The sequence below is a fragment of the Musa acuminata genome, chromosome BXJ2-7 (assembly GCF_036884655.1).
Source record: "Musa acuminata AAA Group cultivar baxijiao chromosome BXJ2-7, Cavendish_Baxijiao_AAA, whole genome shotgun sequence".
Classification (NCBI taxonomy): domain Eukaryota; kingdom Viridiplantae; phylum Streptophyta; class Magnoliopsida; order Zingiberales; family Musaceae; genus Musa; species Musa acuminata.
The window spans coordinates 4,419,758-4,437,235 of record NC_088344.1 but is presented as its reverse complement, the minus strand read 5'-3'; the positions used below and the strand labels follow the sequence as shown (position 1 = coordinate 4,437,235).

Sequence of the window (17,478 nt, the reverse complement as noted above, 5' to 3'; positions counted from 1 at the left end):
GAGCTGACCAGGACATTAATGACTTCTTCCCCTATCATTTTTGGCACTAAGATGGTCAAATATCATAGGAATACTGACTCACTAACCCTCTCGATAAACACTCAAACGATAAAGCTTTGCTCTCGACTCATAATACTTCTATTCAAGGGGGGCAATGTCACCCTTTCCGCACACCGACACATCTACCTCAGTATAATAGACGATGGATATTCACATTTATTCAATACCTGGGCTTTTCACCCCAAGGACAACTCCGAGCCATCTATTCATACTAGAATCTCACATAGTAAGTTTAGATACTATTAAGCACTAAACATGTCATAGTTCTACTTTTGCCCCAATTAATCCAACAAATGATGCCACTAGCTCAATCACCATTGACATTAGCATCCATCGAAGTTCTCCCACCCGACGTGGTGCCATATCCTAGGAGCACCGAAGGACCATCAAATCGCTAGCTAAGGGAGAACTTCACTCCTTAATCTGAAATCTAGTTAGCGAATTTGACAATAGATCTACGGTGAATCTAACTATGATAAATGGACTAACATTTTGAAAAGATATAATAAAAGTTTCAACAATTCAAAGGGAAAGCAATGGTCAATCCCGTCTTATGTTGATCGTTATTCACCTAGAAAAATTTAAGAGAAATCAATTATAGTGAACTTTTTCCGTATCGTTTGAGGGATTCGATGGCATTATCGATGCAATTTAGCATATTACAACAGCTTTCCATTATCAAATATCTATAATTTATCTCAAATTAGTGGCATTTTTATGTGTTTGACCACTTCAAAGCAATTGATGTGTCTGACTTCGTCTTGAGGCTCCTCTATAATCGTAACGGGAGTCCGAAGTTGTAGAACGACCGACGATGCGTCGTTTGAGTAGTTCCCATGCGTGCGTGCGTGCGTCCGTGTGTGCATGGCTGGGCATCTCTATAAATGAGGACGCACGTCCTCTGTTCTTCCTCGCACCATCGGTAGCCGCATAGGGGAAAAGCGATCGTCTTCTGACATTTGCTTTGATCCCTATGGCGTTCTTCAAGAGCTTCTTGCCTCTCCTCGTCATGCTGCTGCTCGCCTGCAGCGTCCAGGGCCAGTTATTGCCCGACTTCTACAAGAGCACCTGCCCAAGACTCCAGCGAATTGTGAGATCGGCCACGAAACAGGCCATCGATAAGGACCCCAGAATGGGGGCCGCCGTGCTCCGCCTCTTCTTCCACGACTGCTTCGTCACCGTACGTGAGGCGACAGCCACGATCTCCTTCTCGTTCTGCTTTCGACTTCATCTCCATCACGGCTTCTTGCTGCTGATCTCGTGTTCGTTGGTTCCGTAGGGCTGCGATGCGTCGGTGCTTCTGGATGACACACCCACCGCCTTGGGCGAGAAGAATTCGCCTCCCAACTTCAACTCTCTCCGCGGCTACGAGGTCATCGACTACATCAAAGCGCGCGTCGAAGCATCTTGCCCGGCGACCGTGTCGTGCGCCGACATCCTCGCCCTCGCAGCTCGTCACAGTGTTTCAGTGGTTAGTATCCACTTTCTTCATCTACGTACTACGGATCGATGGTGGTGAATGACGCGGTGCTGGATCTGGATGCAGCTCCGTGGACCAAGGTGGCAGGTGCCGCTGGGTCGCAGGGACGCAAGGACGGCGGCGAGCCAGTTGGAGGCCGGCGCCAACCTTCCCCCTGCCGGCATGGAAGTCCCAGGCCTTATCGGTATATTCGCGTCCAAGGGACTCGACGCCAAGGACATGGTCGCGCTCTCCGGCGCCCACACCATCGGCGAAACGCGGTGCGGCGTCTACCGCTCACGCATCTACACCGACAACAACGTCGACCCCAACTTCGCCGCCATCCGCAAGAACAACTGCCCGCCTTTCGGCGACGACAACAAGTGGACGCCGCTCGACCTGCAGACGCCGACGCGCTTCGACAACAAGTACTACAGTAACCTCCTGGGTGGGCGCGGGATGCTGCACTCGGACCAGGCGCTCTACAGTGGCGGACCGGTTGATAGTCTGGTGAAGTTATACAGCGCCAACAATTCCGCCTTCTTCGCCGACTTTGCGCTGGCAATGACGAAGATGGGGAACATTAGCCCTCTTACGGGAGCCAACGGGGAGATCAGATTGAACTGCAGGAAGCCAAACTGATGGTGAGGACGACGATCACCATCACCACGATCAGGGTCAAGACTGTGGGATTGCTGTGTTCAGAACGATGTATTTTTCAGCCTGCAGAATGACGTTTTGTTCTCGAGAAGAAACAATTCTTTCTCCTTTTTTTTTGCATATTTCTTGCCGTTTTTCCCATCTAATAATCCAACCAAAAAACAAAAAAGTCGTATCCAAAATATTATTTATAAATTTAAATATATCTGATAACAAAATAAAAGGTATAATTAGTGAATTGGCCAAACCAAGAATAAGAAGACATGCCCTTATTTGGAAACAATGAGATCAATAATTTCTCATCCATATTACACTAAACCGAGGAGGTTCTTTCTTCTCCATGGCGATGCTGTTGTGCTTCGACTCGGATTTAGCTTTATTATTCGGAAACAAATCTTTCAGAGATACGTTTCTTTTCCTATCGAGTACAGTTTTCCGGTTCCGATTCGACAACCGACCAAAGATCAAATCTTTTCCTCTCTCTCTGTACGAGGACAGGAGGTGAGGAAAACAAAGAAGGAGAAGAGCTGTGGTTGTCGAGACACAGAGTGGCGCGATGTTTCCGATGCCTTTGCCCCGCCCGCCCTGCCTCAACTGGCAGCGGTTGGTGAGAGAGAAGCCATGGCTGCTGCCGGACGACGGGCACAGTGTGTTGAACTTGTCTTCTTCGCTTCCGGCCAAGTATGTGGCTCTCCCCGTTGCTAACTTCCATGACTCACCAGGCCAAACTCATGCCTTAATTATGGTGTGGCAACTCTTTATATCTTTGTTGCCTTAATTATAGAAAGGCTGCAAATCGCGAGTCAGCAAAATGATCCCGAATTAAGAAGACACAGGTTGAATCTCATTATTTGATCTCATTTCTATCAATTTGCTGGTCTACCCATGTAATATATATTATCCTATCATTCTTGACATTAGAAAGAGGGTCTATCATTCTTGACATTTAACTGAAGGTATTTAAATGAATTGGCCAAACCAAGAATAAGAAGACATGCTCTTATTTGGAAACAATGAGATCAATAATATCTCATCCATATTACACTGACGGAATCATACGGAGGAGGTTCTTTCTTCTCCATGGCGATGCTGTTGTGCTTCGAAAGCTTGATGCTTGAAAATCTATATTACCTTTAAAAACCAGCAAATTGATAGAAATGAGATCAAATACTGACCTGTGTATCAAGTTATCGGGACCATTCTGCTGACTCGCGATTTGCAGCCTTTCTATAATTAAGGCACTACACCATAATTAAGGCATGAGTTTGACCTGGTGAGTCATGGAAGTTAGCAACGGGAAGAGCCACATCCTTGGCCGGAAGCGAAGAAGACAAGTTCAACACACTGTGCCCGTCGTCCGGCAGCAGCCATGGCTGCTCCAGCCGCTGCCAGTTGAGGCAGGGCGGGCGGGGTAAAGACATCGGAAACATCGCGCCACTCTGTGTATCGACAACCACAGCTCTTCTCCTTTGTTTTCCTCACTTTGGTCGGCTGTCGAATCGGAACCGGAAAACTGTACCAGATAGGAAAAGAAACGCATCTCTGAAAGATTTGTTTCCGAATAATAAAGCTAAATCCGAGTCGAAGCACAACAGCATCGCCATGGAGAAGAAAGAACCTCCTCCGTATGATTCCGTCAGTGTAATATGGATGAGATATTATTGATCCCATTGTTTCCAAATAAGGGCATGTCTTCTTATTCTTGGTTTGGCCAATTCACTAATTATACCTTTTATTTTGTTATCAGATATATTTAAATTTATAAATAATATTTTGGATACGACTTTTTGTTTTTTGGTTGGATTATTGCATGGAAAAAACGGCAAGAAATATGCAAAAACAAAAAGAAGAATTGTTTCTTCTCGAGCACAAAACATCATTCTGCAGGCTGGAAAATACATCGTTCTGAATACAGCAATCCCGCAGTCTTGACCCTGATCGTGGTGATGGTGGTGGTCGTCGTCACCATCAGTTTGGCTTCCTGCAGTTCAATCTGATCTCCCCGTTGGCTCCCGTAAGAGGGCTAATGTTCCCCATCTTCGTCATTGCCAGCGCAAAGTCGGCGAAGAAGGCGGAATTGTTGGCGCTGTATAACTTCACCAGACTATCAGCCGGTCCGCCACTGTAGAGCGCCTGGTCCGAGTGCAGAATCCCGCGCCCACCCAGGAGGTTCCTGTAGTACTTGTTGTCGAAGCGCGTCGGCGTCTGCAGGTCGAGCGGCGTCCACTTGTTGTCGTCGCCAAAAGGCGGGCAGTTGTTCTTGCGGATGGCAGCGAAGTTGGGGTCGACGTTGTTGTCGTTGTAGATGCGTGAGCGGTAGACGCCGCACCGCGTTTCGCCGATGGTGTGGGCGCCGGAGAGCGCGACCATGTCCTTGGCGTCGAGTCCCTTGGACGCGAATATACCGATGAGGCCTGGGACTTCCATGCCGGCAGGGGGAAGGTTGGCGCCGGCCTCCAACTGGCTCGCCGCCGTCCTTGCGTCCCTGCGACCCAGCGGCACCTGCCACCTTGGTCCACGGAGCTGCATCCAGATCCAGCACCGCGTCATTCACCACCATCGATCCGTAGTACGTAGATGAAGAAAGTGGATACTAACCACTGAAACACTGTGACGAGCTGCGAGGGCGAGGATGTCGGCGCACGACACGGTCGCCGGGCAAGATGCTTCGACGCGCGCTTTGATGTAGTCGATGACCTCGTAGCCGCGGAGAGAGTTGAAGTTGGGAGGCGAATTCTTCTCGCCCAAGGCGGTGGGTGTGTCATCCAGAAGCACCGACGCATCGCAGCCCTACGGAACCAACGAACACGAGATCAGCAGCAAGAAGCCGTGATGGAGATGAAGTCGAAAGCAGAACGAGAAGGAGATCGTGGCTGTCGCCTCACGTACGGTGACGAAGCAGTCGTGGAAGAAGAGGCGGAGCACGGCGGCCCCCATTCTGGGGTCCTTATCGATGGCCTGTTTCGTGGCCGATCTCACAATTCGCTGGAGTCTTGGGCAGGTGCTCTTGTAGAAGTCGGGCAATAACTGGCCCTGGACGCTGCAGGCGAGCAGCAGCATGACGAGGAGAGGCAAGAAGCTCTTGAAGAACGCCATAGGGATCAAAGCAAAGGTCAGAAGACGATCGCCTTTCCCCTATGCGGCTACCGATGGTGCGAGGAAGAACAGAGGACGTGCGTCCTCATTTATAGAGAAGCCCAGCCATGCACACACGGACGCACGCACGCACGCATGGGAACTACTCAAACGACGCATCCTCGGTCGTTCTACAACTTCGGACTCCCGTTACGATTATAGAGGAGCCTCAAGACGAAGTCAAACACATCAATTGCTTTGAATTGGTCAAACACATAAAAATCCTACTAATTTAAGATAAATTAGACATTGTTCCTAATTAAATTAAGAACAATTCAAAATATTGTTTATTATTTTTTGTAGTAAATTAAGATAAAGATGTGGCTATGACATGAAAGACCACATTAAGTACGTGAGACCATGGACGAGTCACGTTGGGTTCACGAGGCTCCGCTCGTTAGCGAACCGAGATAGACCAAACCGTGAAACGAACCGTGAAACGCCACATTTCGTTTCACGCTTTCCTGTCGGAAACCAAAATTGGGCACCGGTCCAGACCGTCGCCGACACGGAAGCATCGTGGTCTACTATGTCTGGAGGATCCATCGGTGGTGGCGTCGGGCGAGGCGAGGGAATGGCGGCGGAGTCACCCGACGGGGCCTGCCACGGGGATCGGAGCGGTGGAGGTGACGGCGATCTGCGGCGCAACCCGAAGCCCTCGACCTACAAAGGGAAGTCGTGCAAGGGATGCCTCTACTATTCTTCGCGGCTCAGATCTGACTCCAGTAACCCCATGTGCGTCGGAATCAGCCGGACTCTCCCCCAAGGTCCATTTTCTTTCTTCCTGCCTTAACGGTTTCTAGTATATGCAGATTATAACCTGAATTTCCATGGCAAAGATGAACTTTAGGGTTATTGAACTTTAGGTTTTTTGGATGATAGAATGTCATGCATGTGTTCATGAATCAGGGTTATTGAACTTCAATACTGTGGGTGTATTGTTGATTTTTGCAACATGTTGAATTGTTTGTCAACTCATTCAAATACTTCTGCTAATGGATTGGTGACCTCCACTATGATGGAAAGGAAAGTCTGTTATCAGTTCTTGGGAAAGAAGTATAGGATATCATCGTAGGTCCCAAAAAGAACAACCAAAAGAATCAACAGCAAATAAAATATAAATCCAAGATTTAGCATTTAAAAATATGAAACAAAATAAGTTATTTGAGTCCCTTGCATGATGCTTTATGCCACTCCTGCTATTGCCAGCTTAAAACATGTAAAATATTGCAAGTTTTCCATATTTGATGCCTGGTTTATAAGAAAACGGTTCGTTTAGTCAAGCAAATTGCTACACCATGTATGATAGTGATGTTAGGAAAGGGAAATAGAATTATAGGGAGGATACCCGACTGAAAATAGATGGTACTCTCTTATTCTTGCCTGGTCCATGTGTCTTAAGAACCTCCAGCTCACCTACGGTTTTTTTTCTTCGTTATTGTCAATGAAATGTGTTGTTAGAATAGAGTTGTACAAAATTGACAATCCAATCTACATGTTGTCACCTTAATGGTGAAGTTCCTTATTAACATAAGAATGCAGTCTTGTTAAAAGCTGGATTGGAACTTTTAAATTGGTAGGTGTTAGATTCAGTACCAGTTTCATTAGTGCCCTTAATCAAATATATTATGACAGTGTAGAGCTTTCAAGCACTGTCTGAGGTCAATGCTCTTGGTGCCGTGGAATCACAGCATTCTTTCTTGTGCTTCCAATTGGATAACAAAAGAAATTGATTTGGTCAGTTCCTCAATTTTCGGGTTAGATATTCTTTAGCGGCTATAGAATGGCTTCCTCCTATTTTGGAGTCACATTAACTAATCCTTTTATTATAAGATAGCTAAACCAGTTTGTCATATATCTATAGTGTATTATCAGTTATTAATTGTTATTTCAACCTTCACATGTTAGATTCTTCTTCAGGCCATAAATAGCATTGAAAATTATGTCAATTTGATTGCAGTCTTAACCAAGACCATAAAACCTCAATAACAGAATGTACTTTTTTTCCTTATCAATTTCAGTCCATCATATAGGTCCTCTTTCCTCAGAGAAGTTTCCATTGATTAATTCCATGGAGTTAGTCATGAATATAAACCATGATATTAAGTGCCATGGAGTTAGGTATGAGTTAAAAACACAGAAGTATTAAGTGTACATTAGCTGAAAAGTGGGTTGCTTTTTAGGCTTCTTAAATCTCTGATAACTAGAGGACTTTTCCGTGGTTTTTATCTATGATTGACCTATTAGCACATTTCTATCTGATTTTGTTTGTATTTTTTTTAATCTTGTTCTTTTTCCAGTCCACCATAACTTAAGGAGTTATTTGGTCTGAAATGACTCATTGGATACTGACATATTATCATATTGTTTTTTATCTGAAAAATTGGCTACATGAGATTCATTCTATTTTCATTGACGAATAAATATGAACTCTTGTCACCAGTACCAAGCTACATCATTGGAGAATCTGAAATGGAAACTACAAAAGATGGTCATAACCTGTCAGATTTCAAGTATGCCTGTGTTGGTTATTCAGTTTTTCTTGATAAGAGAGATGACCCTGTTGGAAAGCCAGAGAACCAAGCAGAGTTGCCGTTTTGTGCAGGCATAGAGGTATTTCTTGCTTCTATGACTTTCTTAACTGCATTTCCCTTTTTAGATTTATCAGAAGTATGCATCTTTTAATCATTATTGTATGTGTCTCTATGTGCTTTCTGGAGCAGAGAGTTGATGCATGCATTAAAAACCACTGGTATATTATCCAGATGCACCTACTGCTGTAGTTAGCCATACACAAAGACAACTTCTATTACAGTTCTTGTTTGCTCTGGCAATTACTGCTAAGCTTGTAACATGGTTTCCCATGGGCTCCCCATGGTTATTTAAATGATGGTTTCTCTCAGTGTTGGAAAGTTTAACCTGGTTATACCTGGACAAAGCATCCGTGAATGATAATATCCCATAGTCAGCAATCTTATTTATGAAGATATATATGTATGGCAGTGGAAGGTTAACTTGGGCAAGCTGTACCAAGGTCTTATAAATCAAGCAAAGACAAACTTGTCCATAATTCCATCACAAGATATTTGTCCATATAGAACTAGTCGATCTCAACCCTAGGTTCATATTGACCTCTGATATGTCTCTCATAATTAATATTGCTTGCAAATAGCATAAAAGATGTCATTGAACTCACAATCAAAAACATGGAAATAAGTCTAAATAATTATGGTTACCTGGAGACTTATCTGTGTCAAAGAAATTTCTAGTGCAGACATGTTGCATGAATTCATCTTGTTATTTTTTGCTTTACCTTTTATAAAAACTCAAGAACTTCACTGTGGTCCAGACTCCAGAGTGCTGCAATTTATAGATATTGACAACAAATGGAATAGCCAAGAGTGCACTTTGAAGAGTTAACTCTTGTATCTTTTACTTGCAAAAAGATTATGTTTTTTCGGAACTCAACCTTTTCACTGTCAGTTTTCTAACATCTGTAGAAATTTATTGTAGCTATTGGTGGACAGGAGAGCTTCAACTGCTGGTCATGTTCCTGCAAATGTTCACAAGGAAGGTATTTGAACTGCAAAATGTTTTTTGGGAAGTTCTAATTCATATAGGATGTAAATGGATGTTGAATTATGTTTTTTCTGTTACACTGGATAATAGTGCAGATTTCTTGATATGATTATATTCTTGGTTAAGGGGTTAGGCTCGAAACATGCGACTTGACGTTCCTTGAGCCTCGAGCTCTCAATGTGGAAAGACCAGTCTTATGAACAACATGAATCTTTTTGCTAGTTCATGATGAGGAAAGTAGCAGACTGTATCTTTTGTGAGCATTTTTTTCTTCAAAAAAGCAAGGAGATGGGAAAAGTGCAATTTGTACTGTCAATTTTCTGAATATTTATACCAGAATAATGGCTGAGATCATCAAAGCATTTTATTCTTATTCTTGTAGATCCTAAATTGGAATTTGGACCAGTAAATCCCTTAGAACACTGAGTGGGCCTGAAGAAATCAAATTCGTAATGTTATTACTATTGTTTTAGACTAAGCTTGGAAAGTGAGCCAAGAAGTAGAAAAGCTGAACCAGGGCAAAAGTTGTTTATTAGAGTTCTGTTTGGTACAAGCATTAATGGTAATACATCAAACTTAGTAAGTTGTTACAAATCTGAAATTTGTTATCATTGGTCAAATTATAATATGCTTATGCTTAAAGAGGCTTCTCGCTGTGTATTCTTAAAGTTGTTTACTATAGATTATTTGCATTTGTAGATCATTGAAAATTTTGAGAAGCTGTTTGGGCAAGATGTAGGGGATTAATCAGTATAAAGAAGTCATAACCATAAGGTGTTCTTCTAATACTGGCCTCGCAATAGCTAAAGCCAAAACCCAGAGGTTTTCAGGATTTTTTGTGACCCAGATGGAACCCAATGTTTACTGCATATCAAAATTGTGATAGCTCAGAGTGCAAATCTGGAGCTAGATTAAGAAGTCCATATGCTGTACCTAATCAATTTTTCGAAAATCTTGTACATGCTGTGAGCAGCAAGAGTTGTTTCTAGCCTTTGTGACTATAACAACAATCTGATGGAGAGCTAAAGGTACTCTCATGATTCAAAGGCTTTGATAATAATTAGAGGATGTGAACCATGCAAAGACATGCATCTTTGCAAGTTGCTCCTTGGCTATAATGTTTCCAGTGGACTCTGCTGGTTATAGTGGATACAAGGTTTTTAGCAAAGATGTATCAAGAATGTCTGTTGTCGCCATCTAAATGTGGGAAACTATTTCTATAACTTTTTTTAATTGCATCTTCTATTGTTGTCAGTTAGCCAAACTAAAGTTTGTCAATTTGCATGAAATTTAAACAAAGTGAAGATTCATATTCTTTTTTTGCAGATACTTCTTGCGCCTTTTATTGATATAGCTCAGTGGCAAGAAAAAAAAGACCTACATACCTAATACAAATAGTTTGGACCTTAGGGCTTCTTCTTTTTGTGTTTTGTACCTTTTGTGATCTCCTTGCCGTGATATGGGTTGTCCACCGTTGCCTGCTATTCTCTTTTGGTGTGTCTGTTTCTCCTGTATTTCCATTGTCTCTGCAATTTGGCAATCTGATCGGGTGTTGTCGATGTAGATGCTACGCTTCGTTCTCAACCACATCCACACCGACCAGCTCAATCTTCAGGGGACGAATTCTTCAGCAGGAAAGCAATTAGTTTTAATTCTATTTCTACAGATTCCCCGTCCAACTCAGTGTGAAGAATACTGAAGGCTTGTCTGTATGCAGGTTTAGAAAGAATGCTGGAGTGGTGGCATCAGGGGTGGCCAGAAACCTGAACAAAGTGGGCAATTACATCAAAGAAAACATCGAGGACATATTGTATCCTTATCGAAGGCCACCCAAGTAAAACCTTTACCCTAACCAACAGTTGAGCTCAACGGAGCGGTAGCAAGCAAAGACAGTGGGTTCGGATCTCCCATGTTTCTTTCCTTTCTGTGCTGTATAAGTTTGAATGCCATCACTTGTTATGAGAATAAATCTGTTGTAAGAATCTATGTGCTTGGATGCTGCATGTTGGCTTTGTAGCAACATTCCTTTCTTTTAAATTTCTTTGAAATATTGTGGCATTTTCTTTTGTTGGCTTAATGTAATTCCTCTGGTTGTACATTTAGTCATGTCATCTGCCAATAAAATTGGTGTTTGTTTGTGTTTGACCACACTCAATGTGACCATGTCAACTGATTTCATGTAAATCTGTTATGAACATTCTTCAGAGGTTCTGCATAGAAAATAAAATTATGGAAAAAGACTAATAAAAACAAATATTTGAGTTCCTGAAAGAACAGAGACTGATGCAGGACCCAACTGGCTGTCCTCCATTCTGTAGTCTTGTCCTTGGAATTCCTGAAAGATCAAACGACATGAGGACCCATCGGTGTCTCAACAAGCCAATATATTGCAGGTGGAGGCTACTTCTTTATGGGTCTCGACAGATTCCTTTCTGTTCTTTTTTGCTCGATCTCAAACACAATAAAAGATTGTCCGTTGTCATTACCTACCTCGACAACCTTTGGACCATGTCGAGGTTGACTCACACTGTTTTCTTCTTGGAAGAGAATCCTAAACCTTACCACGGGCCTCACCGCGCATGAAGGATACAGTCATGAATTAGGCTGCTTAATCTCAATCGGAGAAGACAGCGGTCGCAGACGCATACCGACGAAAACACGCTTGCTAGGTGACAGATGAAGGCAGACCTACCGCTGCCCTTTATGTCATTTCTCTTGCACCAGTGAAATGTCACTACCAAACTGCTGGTCAAGATCTTCCATCGAAATGGATGGTCGGTCAAATCCAACGCTGCCCGTCACGCTTTCTGTACCAGAGACATGTCTCTTTCGACTTCCACATCCCTCGAATCACCGAGGGGAAGAACACTCGATAAAAGAACGCGAATGGCTCTGGTTCCGAGGAATGGATTCAGATGGCATGGCAGGCAGGCAGGCCATGTCTCGTCCACCCAGAGAAACAGTGGCCGCGAAAGGGATGGATAAGCTCCGGCCCTCTCTGTCTCTCTCTCCCCACTGATGGTGGACGTTGCTGTTGTAATCACCCTGTTCTATCTTTCTCAATTCTACACGCGTTTCTCCCACTGCTGTCGCCTTCCTCTCTCTCTCTATATCCGTGCTCGTCACCAAACCACCCAGAAAAGAATCCACTGGGCGAGTCAACCCACATCGTCTTCCACTCCCATTTGCCTGACACACTCAAAAAGCCATACTCCCAAGCACCAATCATGGAGGAGTGACTTCAACCCCAAGCGAGGCGAACAGCAGCGGCGCTTTCCCCCAAGCATGAACTCGGAGTCCAACGTGGATCCACCGACACAGGCCCGAACGGAGCGAGAAATTACAGATCGCAGTCACCACACGTTAAAGCTCCCTCTTTCACTCCATGATTGCACGACCACTGCGCCAGTACAATCGACTCCTCTATATATGAACTTGTTCCTCGTTTTCTCCCGAAACCATGGCTGCTTCTTCACACTTCACGCTTCCTTTCCTTCTGCTACTGCATCTCCTGCTCCTCGGTCTATTTTCAGCAAGCAATGTACGCTCTCCTCCTCTACTTCATCTCTTGTTTCACTGTGTCTGCTCCCTGCTGTACTGCGTATTGATGTCCCCCTGTAGGTCTACATCGTTTACATGGGAGAGAGGGCGCAGGACGAACCAGCGGCAGCTACGGAGCTGCATCATGCAACGCTGTCCACCGTGCTTGGAAGGTTCGACTCTGCTCCTGGCCCTCTTCGTTCCTACCGAAACTACTCGTGTGATTCAGACTTTTTGTTCGCAGCAAGCAAGCGGCCACTTCCTCGATTCTTTATAGCTACAAGCACGGATTCTCGGGGTTTGCCGCGGTTCTGACAGAATCTGAGGCAGCTCGTGTTGCCGGTAAGTTTGTGAACGTTTGCTGGTCGTTTTGGGTCCCGGGCGTTAATTGTTACTGAGCATTGTCATAGATTTGGCGGGAGTTGCTCATGTCGTTCCGAACCGGATTCTTGATCTGCACACGACGAGGAGTTGGGATTTCCTTCATCTGAAGTCAAACCCTTCGGGTGGGCTTCTTGAGATGAGTCGGTCCGGTGATGGGTCGATCATTGGGGTACTAGATACTGGTACTCTTTACTAGTTTACTCCTCCTTCTGATCACTGGTAGCCGACATTGAGTTCATTTGTTCTTAGAAGTTTGTGTTTCTTGATGGAAGGAATATGGCCCGAGTCCGAAAGCTTCAGCGATCGTGACATGGGAGAGATTCCATCTCGTTGGAGAGGAGTCTGCCAAAAAGGAGAGAAGTTCCATGTTTCCGACTGCAATAGGTCAGTGTTTCCTTTGTTGCCTTAATTGATTGGCAAAACTCTTACTCTTGAGATGCACATAAGTTGTTTGTGAATTTGTTGCTGAAGCAACAGCTCCCAAATTTGTGCGGTCGATTGCCTATGTCAACTTCTTTAACTTCAATTCTGACAGTGCTTTGCCTTACTGAAGTAGAAGTGCTTTCATCTAAATGGTTTAGTTATCAGCATGGCAAGACACATCATAATTTTGCCTTCCTGGGGTGAGCAGAACATGATGTTGTTGTGATTCTTGAAACATCCAGCATTTGAGTCGAGACTTTTATTGCACACACATATTTGTTGAATGTTGAACGAAGGTCAAGTATGAATTTACTACTGTCTCAGACCAATCCTGTTTTGTTGCAAATTTCGATTTGGCCATGAAGAAAAAAAGGTGAACTTCTTGGTAATGGAAGAAGGTAAACATGAAAGAGGATGCGAAATGTGAGCTTTTGTAAGTGGATCAGTGATTGACTTCATTAACAACATTCAATTGTACAGTGGAGGGCTGGGAATATGTGCAGTGCTGAAATCCACATCAGAAATTTTGATTGCTTTTGTGTTGTCCTGCATGTATTTGTTTTTTTTTTTCCTTCTCTTGGTTCCGATGGTAATCAAATCAAGATATGTAATATCGTACCGTATCAGTGTTTCGAGGTTGGCTCGGTATGGTATACCTAATTTAGGTGTAAAACCCTCCAAAAATATTTAAAAATAAAAAAAAAGTTAGGATAGGGTTTTAAAGTTAAAAATAAATATAGTAATAGTATAAATTTAGTAAAATCAATGTAAATTAGATAAGAATAGTATCACATATTTTTTTTTAGCTTTGAAGAATATCTTATGCAAGGTTCGTATTTCGATCCATTATGAATTGTCCTTATGTAAACATACCTCTTGATTAGAAAGTTCTTCATCTTAATCTTTCTAAATTAGTCTTGATTCAATTCATAAATCGTTGTTTTGTAGAGTTTAGGAGAGCACAAATGTGAGGAAAAAAAGTTTGAGATAGTTTAAGAGAGTGAAAATGTAATGAAGCGAAATAGGAGTTTAAATACTATGAGAAAGGGCTCCAACGGTCAATTTGACTGTTGGAGCACTGTATCACTGTTGTCGAGCGGTTTTAAATATTTCTTCCGTCCGATAGTGGGCGGTCCACGTATCGGTATGCCATCGAATCGGTACGTACCGCCCGTACCGAGTGGTACAATTCGAAATTGCATATCATGAATCAAATAATAGTTTACTTGATAGTTAAAATAGATGCTTCTTAGTTGTGACCGAGTTAAGTAGCCTTTAACATCAGAATCTGTCAAAATTATCTTGTTGAACTTTCTGAAGCAACGTGAGTTTTGGGAAATGTATCGTTGCTGTTTTTTAAGCTGATGTTTAGCCTACATCTTTTACTCTTGATTCTTAGGTGATTTATCATCAAATACCAAAATATGAAGGTGGTTATGTTTTTAATAGCACTGATCCCTCCTGCACACTTAAATATAATCATTTGATGCTCTCCATCTATCCAGAACTCAATTTTCTATGATGTACATGGATAGGTCTTTCTCCTTCTAGCCTAGACATACTATGCATATTTACCTTCTGAGAAACCCTCTTGTCACATTCCCAGTTTTGCTAATGATTGTGCCCATCTTTTGCTATAGCTGTGGATTTGTAAGGGGTTCACAAAATCATTGTATACCAATCTCTCTGTTATTTGCAACATTTTGCACATGGCATCAATTCCTAAGATTGAGTTTGTATTCCTGACTAGTAAATAGAAACAACAGTGTTCTAGACCTTGTGATTATTGAGGTGGTGACTTCAAGTTTCACGATAGGGCCTTTCTGCAGGAAAATAATTGGCGCACGATGGTACATCAAAGGATATGAAGCTGAATTTGGAAAGTTGAATACAAGTGACATACTGGAGTTTCTATCTGCACGTGATGCAGTCGGACATGGTACACACACATCATCTACTGCTGCTGGTGCATTTGTAGGTAATGCAAGCTTTATGGGAATTGCTCGAGGAATAGCAAGAGGAGGTGCTCTAAGGGCTAGGTTGGCTATTTACAAGGTGTGCTGGGCTACTGGTGGTTGCAGCTCTGCGGACATCCTTGCCGCTTTTGATGATGCAATACATGATGGGGTAGATGTGCTTTCAGTGTCTTTGGGCCAATCACCCCCACTTCCTACCTACATTGAGGATGTTCTGGCCATTGGTTCTTTTCATGCTGTGGCCAGAGGGATAACTGTTGTCTGCTCTGCAGGAAATTCTGGTCCTTTCTCACAGACTGTGATAAATACAGCTCCTTGGGTTATAACCGTTGCAGCAAGCACAATAGATCGAACTTTTGTGACATTCATATCCCTTGGGAACAACGTAACAAAAGCGGTATACATTAAACTCCTCCTCATATATAGCTCACGATTCACTTTTTTTTTATTTTGAAGGCAAGCTTGTGATACATTTAATAGCTTTCATAAACCATAAATTCTATTTTGAGTTGTTTAATCATGCAAGATATTTTCTGCATTTATGTTTTGATCGGATACTTCCTAATCAGTGTGGCAAAAATGCTTTTGAATTTACATGCTTTCAACCTGTGAATTGCAATTCTATAAACAACTTTCTTTGACTTGTCTCCAATTGTAAATATTCAGGGTCAAGCATTATACCTCGGGGAGCATGTGGATAAGTTCTATGGGATAGTTTATGCTGAAGATATTGCTTCAGATAATGCAGACAGTACTGATGCCCGGTAGGACCTTCAATACCTGTGCTTAATTATCCGCCTTGTGTACTCTCAAGTTTCTAGCTAAGATGATGTCTTTGTAGAGGTTGCGGTGCAGGTTCGCTAAACTCAACTCTAGCAAGAGGAAAGGTTGTTCTATGTTTCCAAACTCGGGACCAAAGATCCCCTCTTGTTGCTTCAGACACTGTACGAAGAGCTCATGGTGTTGCCGTTATCTTTGCACAGTTCCTGACTAAGGATATTACCTTTGCTTTTGATTTCCCCTGCATCCAAGTTGACCTTGAAATTGGAACATCTATACTCACTTACCTGGGCAGCACAAGGTACTTCTTAAAATTGATTTTGTCTTGTCATCATGGACTCACAACTTAATTGATTTCTATAAATTGTTATCGCCCAGGAAACCTATTGTGAAGTTTAGCACCACAAAGACTGTGCTGGGGACAGTGATTGCCCCTGAAGTGGCGTACTTCTCATCTCGAGGTCCTAGTTCACTTTCGCCGTTTGTGTTGAAGGTGCCACTGTAATTCAACTAAATATCAAACACTTTCAGTTGTTCTTATTTGTTCTTGATAAACTGATAGCGCGTTAGTCACCTCTCCTTTTCAGCCAGATATCGCCGCACCTGGTGTAAATATCTTAGCATCTTGGTCACCAGCTTCCCCTCCACGCAATATGCCTCCGCTTAACTTCAAGATCGAGTCAGGTACCTCCATGTCCTGTCCTCACATTTCTGCAATTGCTGCTCTTCTCAAATCAATCCATCCTAATTGGAGTCCGGCTGCAATAAAATCTGCAATAGTCACAACAGGCAAGCGACATCCACTCTGTTTCGACTGTATTTACTACCATGAGTATCGATCTAAGCTGTTTCTGCTTCAACAGCATCTACTATCGACGAGTATTCTCTTGGCGTAGTAGCTGAGGGAGCTCCTCACAAGCAAGCTAACCCATTTGACTTTGGAGGTGGACATGTGGATCCGAACAAGGCCATCGATCCTGGCTTGGTATATGACATGAGAGTGTCTGCTTATGTGCATTTCCTGTGTTCCGTGGGCTACAACAACTCAGCCGTGAGTTCATTGACACAACATCCCACCATCTGCCATGACATATACCAATCACAGAAGGACCTAAACCTCCCTTCCATAACCATCCCTGAGCTGAAAGAGAGCTTTACAGTCACAAGAACAGTCACAAATGTCGGTCCAGCGACATCTACCTACACTGCTCATGTGGAAGCACCTAGAGGGGTAAGCGTTCGTGTCAGACCCTCAATCTTAGCGTTCAACTCGACTGTGCAGAAGCTCAAGTTCAAGGTGACATTTGGGTCGCGGCTGAAGGTGCAAAGTGGATACTTGTTTGGGAGTTTGACATGGAAAGATGGAGTCCACCATTTGGTTAGAATTCCACTGGCAATTCGCATTGTCATCGATGAGTTCGATATTTACACTTAATAGGATTGTCTTCTTTCTCCTTGTTCATAAGTGTCTTTGAAATAGAG

The 17,478-nt window shown here is 43.2% G+C and overlaps 4 protein-coding genes across 5 annotated transcripts; 3 read left to right on the top strand and 1 right to left on the bottom strand.

Annotated features, from left to right (window-relative positions):
• Positions 1-1,001: 1,001 nt before the first annotated feature.
• On the top strand, positions 1,002-2,176 carry LOC135616338 (peroxidase P7-like). The gene is made up of 3 exons (XM_065115525.1): positions 1,002-1,240; positions 1,340-1,531; positions 1,607-2,176. The coding sequence occupies exons 1-3, from the start codon at positions 1,034-1,036 to the stop codon at positions 2,159-2,161; spliced, it is 954 nt and encodes a 317-aa protein (XP_064971597.1). The 5' UTR covers positions 1,002-1,033; the 3' UTR covers positions 2,162-2,176.
• A 1,945-nt stretch (positions 2,177-4,121) lies between these two features.
• LOC135616311 (peroxidase P7-like) lies at positions 4,122-5,351 on the bottom strand. Its single transcript, XM_065115506.1, has 3 exons — positions 5,069-5,351; positions 4,778-4,969; positions 4,122-4,702 (listed from the first exon to the last, which is right to left on the bottom strand). The coding sequence occupies exons 1-3, from the start codon at positions 5,273-5,275 to the stop codon at positions 4,148-4,150; spliced, it is 954 nt and encodes a 317-aa protein (XP_064971578.1). The 5' UTR covers positions 5,276-5,351; the 3' UTR covers positions 4,122-4,147.
• A 455-nt stretch (positions 5,352-5,806) lies between these two features.
• On the top strand, positions 5,807-11,041 carry LOC135616753 (uncharacterized). The gene is made up of 5 exons (XM_065116302.1): positions 5,807-6,081; positions 7,758-7,927; positions 8,828-8,888; positions 10,458-10,528; positions 10,612-11,041. The coding sequence occupies exons 1-5, from the start codon at positions 5,844-5,846 to the stop codon at positions 10,729-10,731; spliced, it is 660 nt and encodes a 219-aa protein (XP_064972374.1). The 5' UTR covers positions 5,807-5,843; the 3' UTR covers positions 10,732-11,041.
• An 803-nt stretch (positions 11,042-11,844) lies between these two features.
• LOC103990522 (subtilisin-like protease SBT3.6) lies at positions 11,845-17,461 on the top strand. 2 transcript variants are annotated; one of them, XM_018829332.2, is made up of 11 exons: positions 11,845-12,434; positions 12,515-12,606; positions 12,678-12,775; positions 12,844-12,986; positions 13,090-13,201; positions 15,057-15,613; positions 15,883-15,980; positions 16,058-16,297; positions 16,375-16,489; positions 16,584-16,785; positions 16,860-17,461. In XM_018829332.2, exons 1-11 carry the CDS (start codon positions 12,354-12,356, stop codon positions 17,429-17,431), a joined length of 2,310 nt encoding a protein of 769 aa, XP_018684877.2. In that variant the 5' UTR covers positions 11,845-12,353; the 3' UTR covers positions 17,432-17,461. The 2 variants fall into 2 exon arrangements, with proteins under 2 accessions (XP_018684877.2, XP_009407970.2); XM_009409695.3 differs by having other exon boundaries at positions 11,847-12,434; positions 12,844-12,999; positions 15,070-15,613.
• Positions 17,462-17,478: the final 17 nt, after the last annotated feature.

What these genes read in the sequence shown, in the direction of transcription:
- LOC135616753 (XM_065116302.1), top strand. Translation starts at nt 5,844, where the DNA reads ATGTCTGGAGGATCCATCGGTGGTGGCGTCGGGCGAGGCGAGGGAATG. An exon ending in CAGCCGGACTCTCCCCCAAG is followed by an intron (nt 6,082 to 7,757) that starts GTCCATTTTCTT and finishes TCTTGTCACCAG; the next exon opens with TACCAAGCTACATCATTGGA. An exon ending in CGTTTTGTGCAGGCATAGAG is followed by an intron (nt 7,928 to 8,827) that starts GTATTTCTTGCT and finishes AATTTATTGTAG; the next exon opens with CTATTGGTGGACAGGAGAGC.
- LOC135616311 (XM_065115506.1), bottom strand. Translation starts at nt 5,275, where the DNA reads ATGGCGTTCTTCAAGAGCTTCTTGCCTCTCCTCGTCATGCTGCTGCTC. An exon ending in TCCACGACTGCTTCGTCACC is followed by an intron (nt 4,970 to 5,068) that starts GTACGTGAGGCG and finishes TTGGTTCCGTAG; the next exon opens with GGCTGCGATGCGTCGGTGCT. An exon ending in CTCGTCACAGTGTTTCAGTG is followed by an intron (nt 4,703 to 4,777) that starts GTTAGTATCCAC and finishes ATCTGGATGCAG; the next exon opens with CTCCGTGGACCAAGGTGGCA.
- LOC135616338 (XM_065115525.1), top strand. Translation starts at nt 1,034, where the DNA reads ATGGCGTTCTTCAAGAGCTTCTTGCCTCTCCTCGTCATGCTGCTGCTC. An exon ending in TCCACGACTGCTTCGTCACC is followed by an intron (nt 1,241 to 1,339) that starts GTACGTGAGGCG and finishes TTGGTTCCGTAG; the next exon opens with GGCTGCGATGCGTCGGTGCT. An exon ending in CTCGTCACAGTGTTTCAGTG is followed by an intron (nt 1,532 to 1,606) that starts GTTAGTATCCAC and finishes ATCTGGATGCAG; the next exon opens with CTCCGTGGACCAAGGTGGCA.
- LOC103990522 (XM_018829332.2), top strand. Translation starts at nt 12,354, where the DNA reads ATGGCTGCTTCTTCACACTTCACGCTTCCTTTCCTTCTGCTACTGCAT. An exon ending in TGAGGCAGCTCGTGTTGCCG is followed by an intron (nt 12,776 to 12,843) that starts GTAAGTTTGTGA and finishes GCATTGTCATAG; the next exon opens with ATTTGGCGGGAGTTGCTCAT. An exon ending in CATGTTTCCGACTGCAATAG is followed by an intron (nt 13,202 to 15,056) that starts GTCAGTGTTTCC and finishes GTTTCACGATAG; the next exon opens with GGCCTTTCTGCAGGAAAATA.